The sequence below is a fragment of the Miscanthus floridulus genome, chromosome 4, assembly GCF_019320115.1.
Source record: "Miscanthus floridulus cultivar M001 chromosome 4, ASM1932011v1, whole genome shotgun sequence".
Classification (NCBI taxonomy): Eukaryota; Viridiplantae; Streptophyta; class Magnoliopsida; order Poales; family Poaceae; genus Miscanthus; species Miscanthus floridulus.
The window spans coordinates 108,454,587-108,476,955 of NC_089583.1; the positions used below are offsets into that span (position 1 = coordinate 108,454,587).

At 45.9% G+C, this 22,369-nt stretch overlaps 1 protein-coding gene and 1 long non-coding RNA gene across 2 annotated transcripts; both read right to left on the minus strand.

Moving 5' to 3' along the window:
* Positions 1 to 6,100: 6,100 nt before the first annotated feature.
* On the minus strand, positions 6,101 to 8,065 carry LOC136552545 (F-box protein At1g61340-like). The gene is made up of 4 exons (XM_066544107.1): positions 7,914 to 8,065; positions 7,055 to 7,374; positions 6,800 to 6,874; positions 6,101 to 6,699 (listed from the first exon to the last, which is right to left on the minus strand). The coding sequence occupies exons 2-4, from the start codon at positions 7,283 to 7,285 to the stop codon at positions 6,493 to 6,495; spliced, it is 513 nt and encodes a 170-aa protein (XP_066400204.1). The 5' UTR covers positions 7,286 to 7,374; positions 7,914 to 8,065; the 3' UTR covers positions 6,101 to 6,492.
* A 6,226-nt stretch (positions 8,066 to 14,291) lies between these two features.
* On the minus strand, positions 14,292 to 16,699 carry LOC136552546 (uncharacterized). Its single transcript, XR_010782838.1, has 3 exons — positions 16,300 to 16,699; positions 15,535 to 15,688; positions 14,292 to 14,594 (listed from the first exon to the last, which is right to left on the minus strand). It is a non-coding gene; the product is annotated as an uncharacterized lncRNA (long non-coding RNA).
* Positions 16,700 to 22,369: the final 5,670 nt, after the last annotated feature.

The following is a 22,369-nucleotide window of genomic DNA, read 5'->3' on the forward strand; positions in this document are numbered from 1 at the left end:
GAGCTGAGCCGACCACGAGTCGAGCGAGTTGGTGAGCCACGAGTATTTTATCCGGCCCTAGCCATGGTGCAACCAAACAACGCTACTGCTCCATACATGGTGGCATGAGAGAAATGGTGACGTGGCGATGGCCTGGACACGAATCGCTGATGTTGCAGGCATTGTCGCGCCATAGATCTTGGCGTGGCGCAGCCGCACCATGGCCCACAGTGCGTCAGGGCCCGGTACAAGCCCTGACACGGCTTCCTTTTTCTCTCTCTTTCCATTCTATCGCTTTCGCCACACGCTCGCCTGCGTCCATGCCCGCCGCCGTCGCCCGTTGAAAGGTCCTTGTTTGGTTTTGTTAATTGAGTGACAACCTAGGTGGACTAATTGTGTTTTTGTGAGATACACAGGTGATTAGTCCACAGGTACATGTGTGTGAGCAACATATTTTATGAAGGTGAAAATGGCTTGGAGATATTGCAAAGCTCACACATATGATGATGAAGGAGCTTAAATGCACATGAGACATGACATTGAGTCATGTGATCAAGGTGGAGAAGATCAAGACAAGACTTGGCTTGATGGACCGGTTGCAAGCATGAAGGGCAAGTCGAAGGCTTTGGAGTGATGGACCGCGTGGCGGTGAAGCTTGAGCAAGACTTGGAGCCGATGGACGATGGCAACGGTGAAGAGCAAGTAAAGTCAAGATCGATGAACCAATATGATCACGTGATGATATGAAGTGGATCATATCATTGTTGATCGTGTTGGTGCATGTGTTGCATCGACGTTGGAGGAGATGGAATGGAATGCGCAAGGCAAAGGTATAACCTAGGGCATTTCATTTCACCGGTCATAGGTGTGTAGAGAAGTTTATGACCGGGTTTAGGATAGATGGCCGTACTATCAAGAGGAGCAAACTTGTTTGCATATCGGTCATCTAGTGCCACTCGAGTGATCTAACTTTGCATCATCGCTAGGATTGAGTGGCGTGGCAAGTTGAGTGGCTAACACCCTTGAAAATATTTGTGAAAATATGCTAACACATGTGTACAAGGTGATACACTTGGTGATTGACATATTGGAGCAAGGGTAAAGAAGTTAGAAGTGAAAACGAGTTGGTCGCGAAGACGCTGGCGTCGGTCAACTGACCGGATGCTGGGTCTGAAAGCACCGGACGCTGGCAGCGTGCGTCCGGTCGAACTGGTCGGTCAACACAGTACCTAGGATATTGCACCGGACGCTGGTCTAGGTCCGGTCAAGATGGACCGGACGCGTCCGGTCGAAGAAATACGTCTCGGGGAGCTTACTGGAAATGATCGGACGCTGGGGCTTCAGCATCCGGTCAGTTTTGCTGGTGTGTCCGGTCAGCTTCGTAGCCGTTGACATCTGACGAACAGCATTTGAACCTAGTGACGTGTGGCGTCCATCGGGCGACTGGACGTTGAGGAGCTGCGTCCGATCAGTTCAACCGAAGCGTTCGGTCGACCCGACAGTTGCCCATTGAAGGGGTAACGGCTAGTTTAGCCCAAGAGGCTATAAATAGAAGTGGCCTTTGGCTATGGCTGGAGCTGAGCACCTTGGGGGACTTTGTGTCCATGCTTGAGAGTGCTTAGGAGCCCTCCATCTCACACATACTTGATAGTGATCATTCGATTGTGTGAGTGAGCAATTCTAGTGCGATTGTATCATGAGGTTGCATCGAGTGGCACTAGGTGATCGAGTTGCAAACCGGTGGTGCTTGTTACTCTTGGAGGTTGCCACCTCCTAGACGGCTTGGTGGTGGTCTCCGTCGAAGCCCGCAAGAAGCTTGTGTGGCGCTTCGGAGAAGTGCTTGTGAGGGGTACTTATGCTCGCCCTGCGGGAGTTATGAAGAACAACTTTAGTAAAGCGTGTCATTGAGCTACCCTCACTCAAGGGGTAGGTTCTTGCGGCGCCCGACGTGCGGGCTTAGCGGGTGATGCTAATTAGCCGTCGAACCACCAAGTGAGCGGTCAACACAACGGAGACTAGCGTGTTGGCAAACACGTGAACCTCGAGAGAAAAATCATCGTGTCAACCTTGTTCTTCCTGTTGGTTTGCATCCCTATTACACAAGCTTGCAATTACTTTTATACATATTAAGCTTGTGTAGTTGCTCTTGTAATTAGATAGCTTGTGTAGCTTGCTAATTACCTTCTTGCTTGTGTAGCATAGAAGTAGCTCCCTTGCGTGGCTAATTTGGTTTGTGTAACCTTGTTAGTCACATTACTTAGTTTGTGTAGCTAAGTATTTGCGCTCTCTAATTTGGCATTGGTTGCCTTGTTATTGAGCATTACTAGTGAGCTTAGTTGGCTTTATGCTTTTGCTTACTAGCATGTGTAGTAGCTCCCTTGTTGCTTAAAGTACTAGTGGTATAGGTTTGTGTGACCTTGCTTCTAAAATTGGTTAGGAGAGCTCTAGCTAGCCCGGCACCTTTATTGCTTGATTAGTATCTTTGCAAGGTGCTAGTGAACATAGATAGAGGGGTGTAGTCTTGGCTAGACTGATAGTTTTAATTCCGCACTTGTTTCGGTTAGCTGACGCAATTAATTTTAAAAAAAGGACTATTCACCCCCTCTAGTCGCCATCTCGACCCTTCACCCGTGCCCGCCACCGTCGCCCTCTCCCTTGGCTCGTCCAACGTCGGCGGCGCCTCCCTACCTATGCCCGCGCCGTCTCCACTGGTGATAGGCTGGGGTCAGCCCCTTGGCCACCCGCGCCAGCTCCCTTGGTGGGCAGCCGTTCGGCCACCGCCACCGCTAGCGATGACGCCGGTGGCCCTCTCCGTCGTCGAGGCTGACCCCCAGGAGCTCTTTTCGTTGTTGCTAAGGTGTTCTCCCCTCTAAGACCCTCATTTTGGTGATTAAATTTTGAATCAATTGATTATTGTTAGTGATTTGGTATAGTTAAGTAGTTAGGATTTAGGGTATGATTAGGTAGTTAGCCTTTAGGTTTTTGTTAGTTAGGATTTTAGATTTAGGGTTTTGTTTGTAATATAGGATTTAGGTTTTTGTTAGTTAGGATTAGTGGTTTAGGGTATAGGATATTGTTAGTTAGGACTTTGGGTTTAGGGATTGGTTAGGTAGTTAGGGTTTAGTTAGTTTCTAGTAGTAATGGTAGTTAGTATAGATATTTAGTTTTTCATGTGTTGGTACTTAGTAGTGCGTGATACGACGATTTCAATGACTTGATGATGTTTTCTCAAATGCTTTTGTAGATGGATTGTTGTGTCTGAGTTTTTTACGGAGGAAGTGTTAGGAAAGAAGATGGTATGTTTGAGGATATGGAAGAAGAATTAGAATGGTTTGATGAACCTCCTATCTTCAACGACCTTTGTGTCCGTTTGAATACAAAGTTTGACGGTGATTTTACACTAAAGAAGAGGTTTAATAGTCGGAAGATTAGGGCACATTATGTCCTTCTGCCCTTACGCGATCCTGCTCACCGGTCCTGCTACAATAGGGTGCTCCAAGGTCCTCACTGCATCCAATCCCTTACATAGGCCACCTCTACGGCATGGTCCTCGCTGCATCTAATCCCTTCATGTATGAAATGTAAAAAGTTAGCAACGCGATTATATTACATTTAAAAGCAGGCAATGAAAATAACAAGGTTTCCAATGACTCACTGGCATACAATGCAACAATAGGTCATTCAAAACCTGCATCTGTACTCTTTCCTCCTCCCTTGTCTCATTCCTTGCCCTCTCCTCCTCTAACGCCCTCCGTCTCTCCAAACTCATGCATGTCCTTCTTCCGCTGTTTAATGAAGAGGTCGATGAAGTTAGGTCCATATCCCCTCTTCCGTGCAATTACTTGTCTTCCCTTCAGTTTATCCAAGAACTTAGCTTAACCATCGTAAGATTCCCACCTGCATTTCCTAGTGCTGTGTTCAAACGAAAAATTAGATCATAAGTCTTAAAAAAATGATTTCATATTTTTCACAACAATAACCAACCTCATCATAGTCAACCATATGGCCGCGATAATGATATATTCCAAGCTCCGAAGGGACTAGACCGTAGTTAGATTTAGCACCACATTCGCACATGACATGATGTGCTTTGAAAAATAGCATTTCTTTCCTCTTTTCCTTTGCCTTTGGCAGCTCTTCCGGCCATTGATTCTTAGGACCATACAACCACTCCTTGAAATGTCACTTCTCCATTGAAAACACCTAAAAAATATGACATTAGTACATAAACACATATAGCTCAATATTTCAATAGATATACTTTCCACTTACTTCATGCTTGTTTGGACACACAAACTCCAACGTATTCTTAGGATTTATCATGATCTCCGCATTCACACAGAGGTTCCTCGAGTCGTCTAACTGCGGCTAAGTGCTTCTGCTTAGCCATCATTGGTGGAGAGTTAGGTGGAGGTGGAACCCACCGCTCGAAGTGCTCACGTGGATATCTCCCTCTCCACCAATCATGGAAAAGGAGGTACCTTGGGTCAAACTTGTCTAGACCGTCGATCCACTGAACGAAAAAGCAATTCATGGGCCTACACAACAAGATTCCAACAAAATATTAGTAGCACAAATAAAGAAAAAAGGTATGGAAAGAATCACTTACATTAAAACGACTGCATGTGTAGAAGCAACACGTAGCTGTGTCTCGATGTCTCGATTGAAACACGTCGGCCGGACGACCACAGTCACAGTTAGGGACAGGGAGGTCAGGATGGGTGGGAGCATCTTTGCTAGACGCGTCAGGGTATAATTCTCTAGGACGACCCCGTTTTTGCCACAACTGCTCCATATACATGTCTTTCATCCAATAAAACAGTTGTAATTTAACATCAATCAAAACATCACAAATTAATGTAAAACCAAAAAAAAGTACTAAAGCAATGTAAAGGTGAACCATTTGCATTAAAACAAAGAAAATATGACCTACACTTACGCACCGATAGTTCTAACTAATAGTTGTAACTAACTAATTAGCCTTCATATAGAGAACATTAACTAATATTTTGCTCCAAGCCCTAAGTAGGAATCCTCCATTACCAATCCCTACCTACCAATCCTACTATTCCTCCAAACCCTAGCTACCAATCGTAATCTTTGAATCCACAGTTCAAACAACGAATAAGAGCATGAATACTTTGATGGAGGCCGAAGAGAAGTTTGGGAAAAGGAGGGAGGTAGGTAGCCAGAGAGGGCGGGTGGCCGCCGCCCAATGGGGGGCGAACGGCGGCAGCACAGCCTCCTGGAGGCCAAGTGGGAGGGAGGGAGGGCAGAGGAGGCAGCCAGTAGTGGCGCAGCCTCTGAGAGGCCGCCTGGTAACGAGGGACGACGCTAGCGAAGGGTGCGGGCGCGGGACGCGCACGTCCGGCCTCGACGTAGTGACAGACAGAGGGAGGGAGGGAGTCAGGGCGCATCGCTTAGATGCGGTTTCGCCGCGCCATGCGCGATGGCGCGGCACTGCCGCGCTAAGATGTACGGCGCGGCAGCACCTGCCACGTCAGCGGCCAGGGTTCAGGGAAGTGCCACATCATCACCAGCGTTGTTTGGCTGTGCCGTGGCAATAGGCACGGCCAAAATTGTTAGATTTAAAAATAAAAAAAATCAGTGTCAAATTTAAAAATAGTTTAACAAAAGTGTTAGAAATAAAAAAAATCACCGGGAACACCGAACACATCCGGATGTGCTTGCCAGTTGCAATAAACACAGACAAAAAAATGGCTGAAATCTGGACCTGTGATACGGTGCGCCCAGAGTTCTGAAGAACAGAGCAATAAGTCCTGCAGTCACTTCTTCAGACTTTCATACAGAAGCATTCGTGGTATGCGCAATAAGAACAGAAGTCACTTATTCAGACTTTCAGAGAGAAGTATTCGTGGTATGCGCAATAAGAACAGAATTGGTACCACCATCCAAAGTCAAGACACTTGGATTTATCAGCATCCATGTAGCCAGCAGATTTATCAGCATCCATGCTGTCACTTGTTCAGTCGAAACATCCATGGTATGTGCAATAGAAACAGAGACCAATCTGTTCAGACACTTCGATTTATTCAGAACTGGTAGCAACACTTCGATTTAATCAGCATCGATTCATTGAGAACTGGTAGCACCCCTTCCATAGTCAAGACACTACGATTTATTCAGCATCGATGTAGCCATGAGTTTTATCTTCTCGTGCACACTAGTATACAAAGATCCTACACTTACAGCATACACATAAGAGAAGAGACATCTCTTGGACGCTAAATAACTTACAAGATAGGTACACAAAAAGTTCAGAAAAGACATCTCTCGCGTGTGTTCTTCAATCACAGCATTGAAGAACTACGACCATATATATAATAACTTAAGACTAGTAAAGACGCATACGAGTATACTATCCCCATCACTACCTAAGAGTATCTCTATGACGTGGGCTACAAAAAGCACTAAACTTTGTAACCTGAAACTAATAGATACACGCGCGAACAGAAGCGCAAACTGAAAACCTTTGATGTGATATATTTACATCTAAACCTCGGAGATCAAGCTCTCAAATGATGCCGACAGGTTGACGGCGATGCCCTCCAGGGTTTTGCCCCGCAAGCGCGACCTTGCAACCCTGCGTTGCTTGGGCGCGCCGGGGCCGTCCTCGTCGTCGCCGGTTTCCTCGTCTCTAAAAACAGACTTCGCCGACGGCGTTGAAAACTTGAAATGCAGCTCTCTAGCAACAATTGTCTGCAAAGACGGGATTGAAAAACAAATGTTAGATTTCGACAGGAGCCAAGATGTAGTTCGGGTCAGGAGAGGAGTGAAGTGAAAGGATCAAAATTCTTACCGCTTCGTTGACTGGTTTTGACACCAGGAGGAGCTGCCTCAGGTCACTGTGGTTCACCTTACACAGGATTTTAATCTGCGAGATTTTAACAAACTGAGATAAGCAACACAAAGAGAACCCAAAATCTGGATTGAATCGTAGTACGCTCGAGTGAGAACAGTGAGTCAGTGACAGTCACTTTTTTTTGAATGGATCGTTCGACAGGGGAAAGAATAGATGGAACTGGGCATAAGAAACAGATCCAAGAGCAATTACCAGAACATCTTGCGGCAGCGACTCAATGAGGTTGACGGCGTCGTCCATGTGGAACCGAACGCTGCGCTGCTTGCGCAGGGTGCGCACCGGCGAGTGCGGGCTCCGGGAGCCTGGAGTCGGCGAGACGGCGACTCTCTTCCTCCCGAAGATTCTTGTGCTGCTCCTGCAGTTTGAGAAGCTCAAGCTCGTGGCAAGAGAGCCCTTCTTCGCGTCGCCCTGTCCAATTGCCATTTCACCTTTCGCTTGTTATAAACCCTACTGTTCTCTGTGTCTGGCGATTCAAAAAGATCTCCAATCGGAAATCTTGTAATGAAGATTATCTGCATGGGATTGGAGATAAGAATCAACACCTTGAAAATAAAACAACTAGATTCACAAATTTCCATAAAAAAAACCAAAACCGAAAGGATAATAGGGGAAGGTAAACAGAGCTAGCCGCCAAAGGGACACAAGCCGATGCAGAAACCGCAATTGAGAATCAGCAGCAAGATCACGAATCAGTCATCTGTAATCCAATCCCGCCCCCCCCCCCCCCCCCCCCCCCCCCTCTCAGCACAAGCAATCAGACTGTCAGACTACAAAAAGGGGGAAAAAACAGAACAGAAAACGGCAGGGGCGGATGAACAGGAAACGAAGTCAGGGGCCGGCGGTCCCGCTCCCGCCTCCGCCCCTCGCCCCTCGCCGGCTCGCCCCCTCGGCCCCTCCCCCTCCGGCGCCTGCGCGGTCGCGCGGCTATGCCAGGCCGCCAGCTGCCCAAGCCGGCGCCAGGCCATCCCCTGCTCAGGCCCTGCTTTACGTGTACATGAAAGAAACGAACGCCAAATCGAAATAGGGTTTCGAGATCGGGAGGAAAATTTACCTGTTCTTCCGCTCTCAATTCCAAACTCCGCCTTCTCCTCTCGATAATGATCAAACAACAACCTGGGATGTTTCCCCCTAATGCTAAGCAACGAAACCTGCGGCGAACGCTGGAGGACCAAACCTTGACGAGGTAAATTAGGAAACAGCTGCCTCCCCTTCTCCGTTTTTATAGTAGCCCCGTATTTGCTCCTCTGCGGGGGAACCTGCCTAGAAAAGTCCTCCGCGCAGGGGCCTTTCTAGAAAATTACAGGAACCGCCAGTATCCAAGGCTGCTTCGTGCACGGAGTATTTTTCACCTCACGCGCCGGGTTCTGGGCTGGCATGCGGGTCCGGGGGTTCTGGGCCCCATACGTCGGTGTCTTGGGGGTCGAGAGAGGAGGCGGTGGAGCGGTGCGGGATTTACGGGAGTAGTTTTTTCGAAATCGACAGGGGTTGGCGCGCAGCTCGTGCGGGGCGAGGACCGCGTGGGATCGGACGGCATGGGGAGCTGGCGGACCGGCTACGTGGCACGATCGCATGGGTCCGGGAACTAGCCGTTGGGGCGCGGGTGGTGGGACGTGGCCCGGCGGCGGCGACTGGGAGGGGTTGGTGACGTGGTGGCTGACCGGCGGCGATTGGATCGCCACGCAAAAAAGAAACGCCCACGCGAGTAAGTCGGTGGAGGTCGGTCTGTCGCCGCCCACCGGCCGGTTTATCGCCGCGTGTATTTCGAATTGTTCTTCGTGTTCTTTGTTTGTTTAAATTTCCGATAGACATGGGACACCTAGCCTTGAGTTGTAAGGCACTGTTATTTCGGGTAGTAAATTAGGGAGCAAAGCGCGCACGGCTGCACGTGGCGTTGGATTGGACGCAGGTTTGTTTAACTTTCGCGTACGTGGACTGGATTATTGGGGAAATTTAGACTGGATTAATGGGGAATTTTACGGCCTGTTTGGTTTGCCGAATCAGTCAATCTGAAGTCAGCCCATCACAGACGATGTCGTCCGCCGATTTTGCGGGAAATGAATCGGTCCCAGCAGATAACGTTGGCCTTGTTTGTTTGAACTTATCAGCTTTGATTTATCAGGTATGGTACTGTGTTTTTCTCTTATAACAAATCAACAAACAGTACTTTTCAATTTGTCTTTTTGTTGAAGCGAACATGGCTGTTGTTGGTAGCTTAGCGACGGCGACTTCATGACGGACGGGTTCGTTTTGTGGTCCCGTTCGCTGGTCTGAAACTTGGCTGAAATTAGCTAAAAATCACTGTTCTGACTGAAATGTTGTGAAAGAAAAATATTGTTCCAGCTAAAAAAGAAGTCGAACAAGCCAAGTTTTAGACCAGCCGAACGCCCCTGTGTTGCAAACTAAACGAAAATATTAACTTCGGATAGAGGAGCGGATGATTCCGAACCAACATTACGCTAACCAAACACGCTATTAGAGCATGCATCGTTTCTCGTTGTCCATGTGTTTGGCTTTGATTAATGAGAGGCTTGATTCATTTATTGTCATTATTACTTCTGCCCAGAGAACAAAATCCAGTAATACCGATTACTTTCGGAAAGAAACTAATGCTACATTTGAGTGTTCATGCGTTCAGATTTTTATCAGTCTGTTCGCTTGATAGTAAATTTCTAGTTAAAATAGTATTTTTTTCTCACACCAAATTAGTCAGCAATAATAATTCTTGATCATATATGATCGTTTCATACCCAGCCGAACGGGCTGTATTTTGACACCTTTTTTGCGATTGTAATTTCAGTCGTCGCATTTTGACCACGTCTACGGTAGCACACACGAGTCAAATACTGCGCGAGGACTGCGTCAAAGAAAAACTTGCCGGCCGGGGTAGTGGCCTAGTGGGGCGAGCCTCCGTGTCCGTAGGCCGGTTTGGTTCCGTGGAGCGGCTTCGACCAATCTTTTGCTACGTTCACACGTTTATCAGCTAGTATTTTTCTTTCGTACAAACAAACCTATAACCTATAAGGCTAGTCTCAATAAGAATTTCATAGAATTTTATGGACATTAAATATGCTGACATGACACTATCTTGGTGAAGAGAGATGATAAAAGAAATATGCTGACATGACACTGTCTTGGTGAAGAGAGAGATGATAAAAGTTTCATGGGAGTAGAGAAAGTTTCATGGGGATGAAACTCTCTGCACTGTTTCCAAAATATGGGTGTGTTGAAAACTGAGAGATGAAACCCCCCACTGAGACTGGCCTAACTAGGCGTGAGAGGCAGAAATCCTGGGAAGCGAGTCGATCAGGGATCGAAGTCAGGTGGGCTGCTCGCACGCCGGAGCAGCTAGCCAACCGAGCCTTCGCTCGGTCCTCAGATTGTCTCCAACAACCGTGACCTAAAATACAAGATCTATTCGTTTTTTGGGTAGCGCTACAGACAAAGGGTTCAATACCTATTTTTTTGTCTTCTCCAACAACACGATCTAAAAGACAACCCTTTCTGCAAATGGGTCTCTAGGAGAGAGAATACTCAGATTTGGATTATGCCTCTCCTGGCATCCAAAATGGGTCTTCCGTATAGGTACTCTGTTGGAGACTATAGGTATTTTATTGGAGACCCATTTTAGATTTGAATGCCGTAATGGGTCTCTTGTTGGAGACAGCCTCAGCATGGATCTTTTATGTCCCAACTTTTAGCAATGGAGCGTGGAAGTGCGTGCACGGAAGGCCACATGAAGGCATGAAGCAGCCCGCGGGAACATGCGCGCGCAACACATCGGGGACGCGGCCCAGCGGCGTGGGAGGATGTCGGGGACCACACGTCGGCTGCTATCTCTCGATGTACATGTACTCGCAGGGGCGCGGCCTAGACCAACGGATTTGTGCGGCACGGTGGTTTCGGCCGCGAGGTTTGTTCCTCAAGGGAAAAAAAAAAATCTTTTTATACTTCTTCCATGATCGTTTCTAAGGCTTATGAAAGTCTAGGAGAGGTACCCTTAAAAAAAATCTAGGAGAGGTAAGTGACGGTAAATAAAGCACAGTAGACAGTAATTAGTTGCCAACTGCATGTAATTCATGCACGCGTAAGTAATCATCCAAGTATCCAATGCTCCTGGTGAAAAGTCTGAAGTTTTTTATTTCACGTCAGAGCAAGACTAATAATATAGCCTGACAGCTGGCTATAAGATTTCTTTATAGCTTTCTCTCAATTCGTCGATATAATAGTTAGCTCTTCAATATTAATACATGGCCAATTTATCTCTCTCAAGTTTCTCAGCCTATTGTTATACGTGCTCTTACGAGACCATGCCTATGGAGTACTATCTCTCTAATATGATTTTTCTTCTCAAAATTAAAACCAGATATCTTATCTGTCAAATTAGAAAACAGTTCAAATTATGTACATGTCTTCCTTTAAATGCGTTCTGTTTGCGGTTTTGTATTTTTATTAACTACAAGCATAATCTGCGCGTAGCTACGGGAATTACGGATTAGTAGATTGTGTGGTATGTTAACAACGTGGGCAACAAAATGCTTGCGTATCTTGCTCACACGAACAGTACAATTGTATGTGCTAGTGGATTTTAGTTGCATGTGATAGTATATTGCTGAGGTGGATAGCTTGCATGCCGAGATATATAGTTAGTCGGGTTTAGGATTATAAGAGTTATAGATAAATTATACTAATTATTTATCAAGATTTTTAATTCATAGAAATGTTTCTCGTCTTCTAAAATTTTTGATAAAAATCCTAGAGATACATTAAAATACGACAAATCTAATTAAAGTATCTAGATCTCTCAGAATATCCCTATGAGTTTCCAAAAATTAGATTTAGCTCAAGACAAATAGAAAGAATAAAAAAATCTACAAAATTCTCAAAAAAAATTCTAATTGATTCCTAAACATGTTTCTGAAAGCTTTTCATAATCATAAAAAATAAAAGATGCGACCACCACAAATGCATAGCGTGAATGCATTCAACATCATCAATGTATGTTGCATTCATGTTGGCTGCATCTCATATTTTTGCCATGAAAATATTCTAAAATATGCTTAGACATTGATTAGAATGTTTAAGAGTTTCTCTATTTTTTAGATGTTCTCGTATTTTTCTAGAGCTAAATCTAAATCAGTGAAGTTTCAAGAGATATTTTCATGGGATCTTTTTTTTTCATGTCCCAATATATCTCAAGGATTTTTCTTAGAATTTGTAGAAGCTTATGGGCATTTTTGTTGTTTAAAAATCTTATCAAGCATTTGTCAATTTCTCTAATGTTTTAGAAAAGAGCGTTTTAAAACCACGGCAAGGAGGTAATTTGAATTGGTTTGAGACTTTATAGGGTATAAATGTCTAGTTTTAGAGTTTGATGAGGAGATAAATCAGACCTCGGCCCATGCCAATAGTTAAGGATGTAAAATGGGTTTTTTTTTTCAACTTCCCGGCCCAGCCGCCTTCATGTTTTAGCGTAGGTCCATGTTGAGCCATAGGCGTTCATGGTCCGTGTGGTCCGTGGAGACGGTGAAATAAATCTTTCCGAATTCCAAACCATCTGGTGATCTGAAATTCTGAACAAGAACAACCTTGTTCTTTCTAAAACAGAAAACCTTAATTTCGTTTTGCGTTTCTATTTTAGCATTTTCAATGCCATGTAGTAGTAGGCAAGAACTTGTAATCAACTCACTCCGAGAGTCCGAGTAGGAGTGGGAAAAGATCGGCCACCACCGCTTGCAGGATCTGGACGACGCAAGTAGCGTGATCCGCTCGCTAGTGTATCGTCACTGTCCTGGACATTATCGTGCCAGTGTTGCATTGCATGCCTGACGAGCTAAACGGCCCTGCACCTGCATGTGCCTGTGGCACGACGCCAGCTGCGCTGCCGCCACGTCATTGCGATAGCACCGCGTCACTCCGCGATTCTTCGCGTGTCCGGGGTCGCCAGTGTGCTCGGCTGCTCGCTCACTCACTCTGGGCTCGATCAGGGAGTTGCCAAGCCGCCATCGATGCGAGTCGAGCAAGCTGACAAGCAACGTCTTGGCATCTTATTGGGAAAGCGGATCGTGGCTGATCAGAAGCAGACGATTCTCCCAGTTTGCTTCTTCCCCAGGATAGGCCGCCGGATTGGCGTGGCCACACATGACGGGATCGGCAGGACGGATATCGGGATCAGCAGCGGCTGCTGGTATTATAGATCTACTAGATGCATGGTTTGATGACTGACGAGGCCAGGGGATACGAGTACGTATATCGTAGGCAGGAAGGTTCGTGAGGACGGTACGTACTTCCCGAATGGGGTGCGACCGAAACTGACGGGCGCAGAAGCCTGCTGTTAGCAGCACGTAATTGCTTCTATGCTCGGCTTGCGGTATGCGGTGTGCGCGTCCCATGTGCCACAATCACATCGCCATGGTGCCCGGAATGGAATCCCCGGAAGACATCTGCAGCAGCCAGCGGCCGCCGATGTGCGCCGCTCGAGCCAACAACCCTGGCGGCGCCGGGCCCCGCGCGTGGTCCGCCGTATAAAGACGACGCACCTCCGCGTCAGCGTCATCCGCCCGTGCGCTCGCGTTGGATATATAGGAATGCATGCACGGCCGGAGATGCATGCACGCCCGAGCTGGCCTGGCCCCGCCCGGCGCCCGGCGCCCCGGTGCCAGCGCGCCGAAACAACTCTAGCTAGATGCTGTGGTCAGTGGTCTCATCTCAAATAAAACCTGTGAACGGATCAATGACAGGCAACATCTGGAGCATCCGGTCCACCAACAGGCGTCGTCAGCCCACGCGCGCTGGCAACATCCACTACTGGAAACCAATTACCGACAGGAAAAAGCAAAAAACCGACAAGAAAAAATAAAAATAATTTTTTTGTCGGTATACCGACAGAACTAAAACGACAGGGGAATAATTTTTTTTTCTGTCAGTTGTATTATTTTACTGTCGGTTTACTATTTTTCTTGTCGGTGGGCGTCGACAGGAAAATTGTGGGTCGTCAAGTCTAGAATTTTGTTTTTGTCGGTAAATGACGACAGGGAAAATATGTGTACCGACCGGGAATAAAATTTCCTGTCGGTGTTGAACCATTAGAAAAACAAACTCGTACTGACAGGAAATATTGGTTTTTCTGTCGACGGAACCGCGACAGGAGAATTACAGTTTTCCTGTCATCCTCTCCCGACAGTATAATTATAACTTAATGACATGAAATAATTGCAGTCACCATGCCACAGAAGCACCTCATTTATTTATAATTTCATACGATATTCATGATAACAGTATAGGCATGAACATGACATCTGATTCTATAAGGTTTTCAACTAGAACACAAATATATTGCATTAATTTGTCATCATCCACATGCCATACATATAGATTAGATGCCCATGGTTGGCATCAACAGCCACAAATTAAGATGCCCATAGATCTTGCATCCACAGCTACATAAATAATAATTTCACAAAAGCATCAACTAGTTGATTGTCTTTCCCAAAAACTAGCATCAACTTATTGGCTGCACCTTTACTATCTAAAGGTTAGAAGTGGCAACTACCAACAGCTTCTACAAACACAAAATGACATTATCTGTTTGTGATGACTCCCACCTTCATGCATGGTTTTGGTTCAGTGTTTCCAATGCAGCTCTGTATGCGGCATTGAGATTGTCTTCATCGTGGCCATATGTGGCATTGTCATCATTGGTCGATTCCGAGCCAACATGAGAAGAACCAGTGGCCTATACATATATGAAGAGAAATATTAGTTAGATTGCTATAGATAGTAGTAGTAATCTTCCAGATGCTAACAACAGCCAGTAGGTAAACACATTCCAGATGGAAGCAAAGAGATTATTTGCCTTCAGCATGTACTACCAATTAGCCATACATAAACAAAAATGTACCACCAATTGTCCATCCCAAGGTGTACTTGTAGTTGTACCATAGATCTATCAAAGCATACACTCAGAACAAATCACTAATTTCAAATAATGCTCATAAAATTTATCATCAAGCAATATTACACTCTTATAGAAGACGTCTTAAAAAATGCTAATCTTATTGTTTCATTTAATATTTATTCATTCATAAGGAAAAAAATCATATAATTCCCATTTGTCATCAATGCCACTCAACAATATTAGAAAAATACGTGCTGATATCAAGTCATGTGAGAACAGAATAGTGCTACCTATTTTTAGGGAATCAGATCTATGAAAATTAGGCAGTAAGGGTGGAATTTATCAAGAACTATTTTAGCAGGTCTGAATTCAGTAAAGGGATTCAAGCTCCAGTTCAGCAGCAGACTAAAAGTGAGGGGAACATGGAACACTAGCACAGACAGCTACCTGTAGGAAATCAGTCCCTAGATTATGCTAGGCTGTTGTGAGCTGTGTCATGGGTGGGGCAGTTCCTCTATTTTACAACACATGTGAGACCGACTCATTAAGGATTGAAAGAGATTTCCATATCCAATTTAGTCCAAGCTTATTCATTTGTCTCCATAGAGATAGAAAAAAAGAACTTAATTAACTCTCTAAAGTTTTCTATTTCTCAATCTGAAACAAATTACAGATGAGTATTCTTAACTAGGTATAGGTTTGATTGAAATGCTTTGGACTATGCAAAGACATAGCTAGATAAATTAAAAAAAAGACTCTGGCTGTCCAGTTAACTTACTTTTTTTATCAACAGATAGCGGCTTTGACAAATTCAGGCCCATATGTAGAATTTTTTTGCTGCTGCTCTTATTTGCCCTAATTCAGTATATAGTGAAGATCCACTGCATAGAACAAATACATGCCTCAGAAAGCTCATTTTGGTTGTCTCTTACCTGTAATGCAAATGTATGATATGTCAAAGATAGCATGTCAAAGGTAGGTCTTTCCAATTCCTTCATACTGACCAAACAGAAAACACCAATGCTAATTTACCCAAATCTAAAACACCCATTGCATGAAACATATGCTGCTTACGGTATAAAAACTAGACCGATGGGAGAGACTGTAGTGTGCTGACAGTATTATCAAGTGTACCTTTACACCACTCAGTATAATTCAAGTTTTTCAGGTCCTTACTTCTCTCTACATAACACAAAATTATGCATAGGCTGGAGAAAGAAAAACAACTTTGATAGCCACACATAGTATTATGTTGAATACACAATCATGACTCACTAACTCATTAGGCCAATAAATTATGAGAATAAATGACAACACATACATTCATGCCACATCTGTGTTTGCATTGCATTAATCTATCGGCTAGATTGATTTTCAGATCAGAGTGGAGAAGGATCTCGTTTCCGACTGGTTTCTGTGTGGAGATATATAAATATATATTTCATAATACTACAAAAATTGGGAGGTTTTTGGCTTGTTTCTGTGTGGATATATGCATACAAAAAATTGAAGATATGAGATTGGGAGAGACGAGATTTAGAACCTGCAGCATGAAAAGCCAATGCCGGACAACCGGAGAGGAGCTGCTGGACGCACGGCACCACAGCATTCCTCGAGCGTGGAGCTAGTGTTGGCTTGACCAGGAACATGGAGAGCACGCGAGGTAGCCGGATCCGCCGCCGTAGCCCCAACACGAGGTGGAGACGAGGTGAGGGTGCCCGATCTGCCATCGTCGGAGTCAGATCCAGGGGCGGGGGCGCCGCTGCTGCTTGGGGCCTCGAGGTAGCAGGGTCGTCGCCGCTCGTACCAGGGACGCCGCTCGTACCGGGGACGCCGCTGCTTGGGGCCGCGCGAGGGAGTCAGATCCGCCGCCGTCGCCGCCCTAGCCTTGGGCGCCACCACTTGGGGGCCAGCGGGGAGGGCGCCGCTGCTTGGTGACAGGAGGAGGCGCCGCCGCTTGGGGGTCGCACCATCGCGGGGCGAGCGAGCCGAGAACCGGATCTCTCGCCGTCGCGGTCTCACGAAGTGCAGGAGGCGGCGAACGGGTGGGAGAGGAAGAGAGACAGAATGTGGCGCTAGGGTTTGGCGGCGCCGCTTTTATATGCCGCGACATAACCCGCCCGCTGTTGGGCCGGCTGAAAGGCCAACGCAGCCCAGGCCCAAGTTGGCTGCGCGTTTCGTTCTCCAGCGCTCGTCAAAATGATTTTTTTCCGTCGGTGTCACCAAAACACACAGAAAAACTGTATATTTTTCCGTCGGTAGCTGGAAAACCGACAGTAAAATTATATTTATTCTGTCGGTTTCATTATTTTTTTGTCGGTTCGTAGGTAACCGACATAAATATCCAATTTCGCTGTCGGTTTGTCTTGAACCGACAGGGAATTTTAAGTTTCCAGCAGTGATCGACGATCGGAGGAGACCTAGTGGTGGCGTGAAGCAGACATGCATGGTCGTCGTCGTCGAGGCCGAACTTCTAAACGACGGCGGTGCTGAAGAAACAACGCGATTGGATACTTTGGATGTAATTCGATTTCACCATGTCCACCGAAAGTACTTGGTCATTGGTACTCAAGGTCTCAGGGACGTGCCACCGCCCACCGAATGTACGTTAACGGTCTGCACGACGGAGGCAAGAGCTACGGAGGAGTCAGAACTGGAGGAGGACCAACGACTGCCTCAGCTATCTACGGGTCGTCGTGCTAACAGCCACTGTGCACCAGTGCACGTAGCAATGTTCATCGTGGCAAGCGACACGGGTGTCGCGCGTCAGTGTGCGGCGCATGTACGCGGAGGAAGACAAACACTAGCACACAAATGGGTTTTACTTAACATCATCGCCTCTCTTTTTTTCCAGAGGGTACAGAAAAGCATGCGCCAAAACAGAAATAGCATTTGCTTGTTCGTCAAATTGTTGGTGCCGGAGACGTTGCATGCAGTGGTTACCTATACAGTCAGTTGTTTCATATCAATATGTACTTCTCACTACTATACACACATCATCCTTTCATCAGTTTTTTTTCCAGAGGCCATTAATATAGTAAACCACATTTATAATGCTGCATTATTGTAGCCTACGAACCGTCCATAAAATTCGAATGAGGACAATTTTATCAAAATTGTAGAGCATGAAGACAATTTTATCAAAATGGTAGAGCAAGATAAGCTCTAGAACTTTATAGTCGAAGACTATTCTTATTTGATATCATTTCAGGGGGCCCAAGTTTACATTTTATTTTTGGATTTTTTTTTAAACAGATGGAGATACATCATATACTAACGTTGTAGCGCTCGTCTGAATCTAAAACTGTGTAGTTGATTCTCTTAGGTCATTTATGGACCAAAATATTTAACACAAGATCCATAGAGCTTAATGTAAAAGGATAGCAACCTATACTTAATCACAAGTGAAGTGATTGTATGGTGTGGTGGCAGGGGCATCGCATGAAGGAAGAAGTCACGTGTTTCAATTTCCATGGACACACTTGAGCAAAAAAATAAGGAAGACAGAGGCTTGTCAGTTGTGACACTACGATGGTTGAGCCCTGAAAATAGATTTTTCAAGAAATGCCTCGTCTCTACAATCAATTTTGATCATCTCCAAAATAGTTTGGTAGCGTCTTCGACACTTTGTGTTTAAATATGGTTGAGGGCAACTTTTAAAAGATTTGATGAACAATGAATTTTTACAATTTCTAGCAAGACACTAAAACAACATACCTCTTAACCTCCAATTTTTTTTGCGTGACCTAGTACAAACGTAGACTCTCATAGGATTAAAAATATATTTTATATTTAAGAATATTCATATATATATATATATATTTAAATATAGACATAAATGTTGAAAGTGTGTCAGCCGATTCGGTAGCTGAGATGACATTAGGAACAATGATACCTAATAATGATTGTCCATCTTGAATTGCAGGTGGTGCTGGAGGTGACGAGGCACGACAACATAATAATGTTCCATGCATAGGACAACGGACGAAGTTGAGCCAAAAAGAAAAGATTAAGGACTAAAATGCACTTTGATAATTCATGGATAAAATTGTGTCTAAAATACAAAGTTTAAGTACTAAATCGGTCACTTTGATAGTTCAGGGATAAAATTTAGTCTAAAGAAAAATTCAATGACTGAAATGATCATTTTAAAAATTTAGGGACCAAATTGAGCCTTTTGTAATAGTTGAAGGACAAAAATAAGTATTCTACCTATAAATATTATAAATAAAAAGTCCTTTTGACAAATTTCGTCTCATCGTCTTTATGTCCTATAAATAAAACGACAAGGATTATTGAGGGCATGTTTGGTTCCACCCTAAAGTTTAGTGGCACCTAAAGTTTAGTGACCCCCTGTTTGGTTATCCCCACTAAAGACCACTAAAGCAGCTGTCCCATGTACACTTAATTCACATTTAGCTACCCCTTGATGACTAAAAGCCACTAAACTTTAGTAGCCCCTAAACTTTAGTGGGGTGTTTGGCATTTTAATGACTAAAAGTGACTAAAGGGGTGAACCAAACAGGCCCTGAGTAACGATAGTTAAGGACATCACATTCGTAAATTTAGAGAGACGAAAATTGACGTATGTGATGATGGTTAAGAGTATATCTTGTTGAAAATGACCAGAATTATTGAGTAATGAGAGTTATTAATCGATATACTCTCTACTAAGACTGGGCACAAAACCCGATACCCAATACCCGAACCGGAAATACTCGGACCCGAAGCTGAAAATTCAGGTCCTACTTCGGATAACAAATTTAGATAGCTGAACTTATTTTGGGAAATTCGGATATGCATCTCCGGTACCCGAACAGCCCGATTTAAATAAAAGCCCAAGAAATAAGACATGTATGGCCCGGCCCAACAACTAGCTTCCACTCCCATCTGACCCCTTCCTAAGTCTCGCAGACTCAGATGAAGCCACACATGCACGGCACCTCGGCTGCCAGGCACCAGGCCCCCCTCCCACAGCCCCAATCTCTCTCTTTCTCTCCTTAATCCTTATCCCCAATCTAATTCTTGATCCATCCCTCGATTCCCCGATATAATTCTTGATCCAACCCTTGATTCACAGGCCTTGAGGCATGGCAGCAGCTCAAAGGCGGCGCATGTGTGAGGTGTTGATTCAACGCGGGAGGCGAGTTCATCAATGTGGAGGCGAGGTCGGTGGTGCCGTGGACCGTGGTGTGGCGCTGGAGGAGGCTGAGCGTGTCGGCCCCCCGATGATGCTCCCGCTCGACAGTAACCTTCCCCGACTTAGGCATCCTGCTCTTCTTCTTCTTCAGATTTCTTGTTTTCTCTCTTATGTATTGTAAACGAGTAATTCAGGAATATCCGAACCCGAACCTGAATTTTCTGGTACCCAAGATTTTGGGTAGTGATATTTGAGGGCTAAATTCAGGCAGCGTTTTTCATTTACCTGAATTACCCAACTCGAAAAATTTGGGTAACCCGAACGCCCAGGGCTCGTCTCTACATCTTTCATTCACTTCGAACAGTGCATTGAAGCAGCAATGCAGCAACGCCGCTAGCGCTAGGGAAACGCGTGCTGGAGGTGAACCAATCGGTGGGCGGGGCTCAGGGGAGCAGCTTGGAAGGAGGGAGGGCCCGTACGTCCCGTGCATGTTGGCTGAGCTGAAGCGGACGCGGACGAATGCCGGTTTGTCTCGTGAGTCGTGATCGCATCGGCACAGGAAACGCAAACCACGGCACGGGCACGGCCAGAAGGCGGCAAACCACTGGCCGGTGAGGCACGTACGGAACAGCGGCCGCCGCTAGGCTCGTGCCGCCAGAGGAATGGATCGAGGCTTCCACGAACGTAACCCTGCGGTACGCGTGGTCCATGTGCGTGCACGCGCGGCTCGTCGTTTTCGTGTCTGCTTGCCGGCGGTACACAAATTATATACTACTCCGTACTTGAGCTGAGCACCCCGGTGAGATGGAGCCGATGACACGAGCAATCGTAACAGGGAAATTAGGGAAGGGTGTTTTCCATTTGCTCGTCATCGGCCGCAAGTATTTTAACGTCCCGATAGTAGTACGTCATTGGCGGCTACGGGAATCTACGGATGATCGAGAGCAAACCTTCTTGTCTTCCTCACATACCGATTCTCACCACCGGTGCTCATATAGGGTATGACAGCGCTATCTACTCGTACCCTCGCTCTGTTTGTGGATGAATGTACATATCGTGGAGTATTCTCAATTCTGGAGCAGTAGCGCATTTCTTCGCAACCACCATTGCATGCATGCAGTTAATTACTCCGTATCAAGTAGTAGCGGAGCATCCGATCCAAAGACCGTGTGTTATTACCCTTTGATTTGATCAGAGACGCTGTGCACAGGCGTGCCTACGTAACGTAGCTTTCCTCTTTCGCCGTCGTCCAAAATCAGAACCCAGAGGTAATTAATACATACTGGCTATACACACACATACTACAGCTACTCCGAGATCTGGGGTACCAATTATGCAGCAGCGCCTTTTTGTCCTAGCACGTACACGGTACTACACGTCATCGCCAACGATGTGGAACGCGACCGGTATAGGAGTATCTCGCATATATGGATGGTGCAGTCCCTTTCCATCTCCCGTGGCGCACTGTTGGCGTTCATATTATTGGGTACTAGGACAGGCGAGCGGAAATGCGTCCAGCAATGGTTGAGAAAACGGTCGGAACGACCAGCGCGCTCGGACGTCCGGTTCGAGGCTCACGTCCAGACGCCCGCGCTTGTCAAACAAAAAAAAATTAGCGCGCCTCATGTGTGCGCCTGGGTTTTACGCGCTCATGCAGGGCCTGCGCCGCCAGGCCACGCGCACGGGGACCGCGCACGTCTAGTATGTTTCTCACGCACCATATACAACACTCGATCTACTTTTGAAACATTCAGATGTAAAACTTATAACATACGTCTGAAGACAAATGAAACATGTAAAACATACTTCTAAAACACTTACAAAAACACTTGAAAAATCATTGCAAACATACGTTATATTCAAATAAAACACTTGTATCATATGTGTAAAACTTATGCAACACCCAGATAAACACACTTGCAACAATACCTTCAAAAACACAGATGAAACATTAAAAACAGACCTTTGCAATATACGTGTACAACCATTGCAATATATGCAACATTCTGATATACTTTTGCACCATTCATCTGAAACAATTGCAACATACCTCTTAAACATCCGAAACACTTGGGACATATACTTGCAACATGCGTTTTCAGCATATCGCAACATCTCCTTGCTACTTGCGAAATAGAGGCTCGCCGACGTGTGGAGTTCACCGGAGGCAGCCGTGCCATCGTCACCATCGACCAGATAGACTCCGCCTACTACGAGGCCGACGAGGACCTCTTCGTGGCCGCTGGTATTGTGGGCTCGACACGCAGCCCCTGCAGCCGGCGCCGCAGTCTCTACCACCATCAGATCTCTCATCGCGTAGTGAATCTGGTGGAAGGAGCAGCGAGACAGAGTAGGATGAAGGCACGCTGCGCGTGATGTGGGCGAGCCGCTACCCACCAGGGGCTATGCTGCATGGCTGGGGCACCGCCGGGCTGGCCGTGCGCAGCGTGCGGAGGTGGCTGCGCTTTGGGCC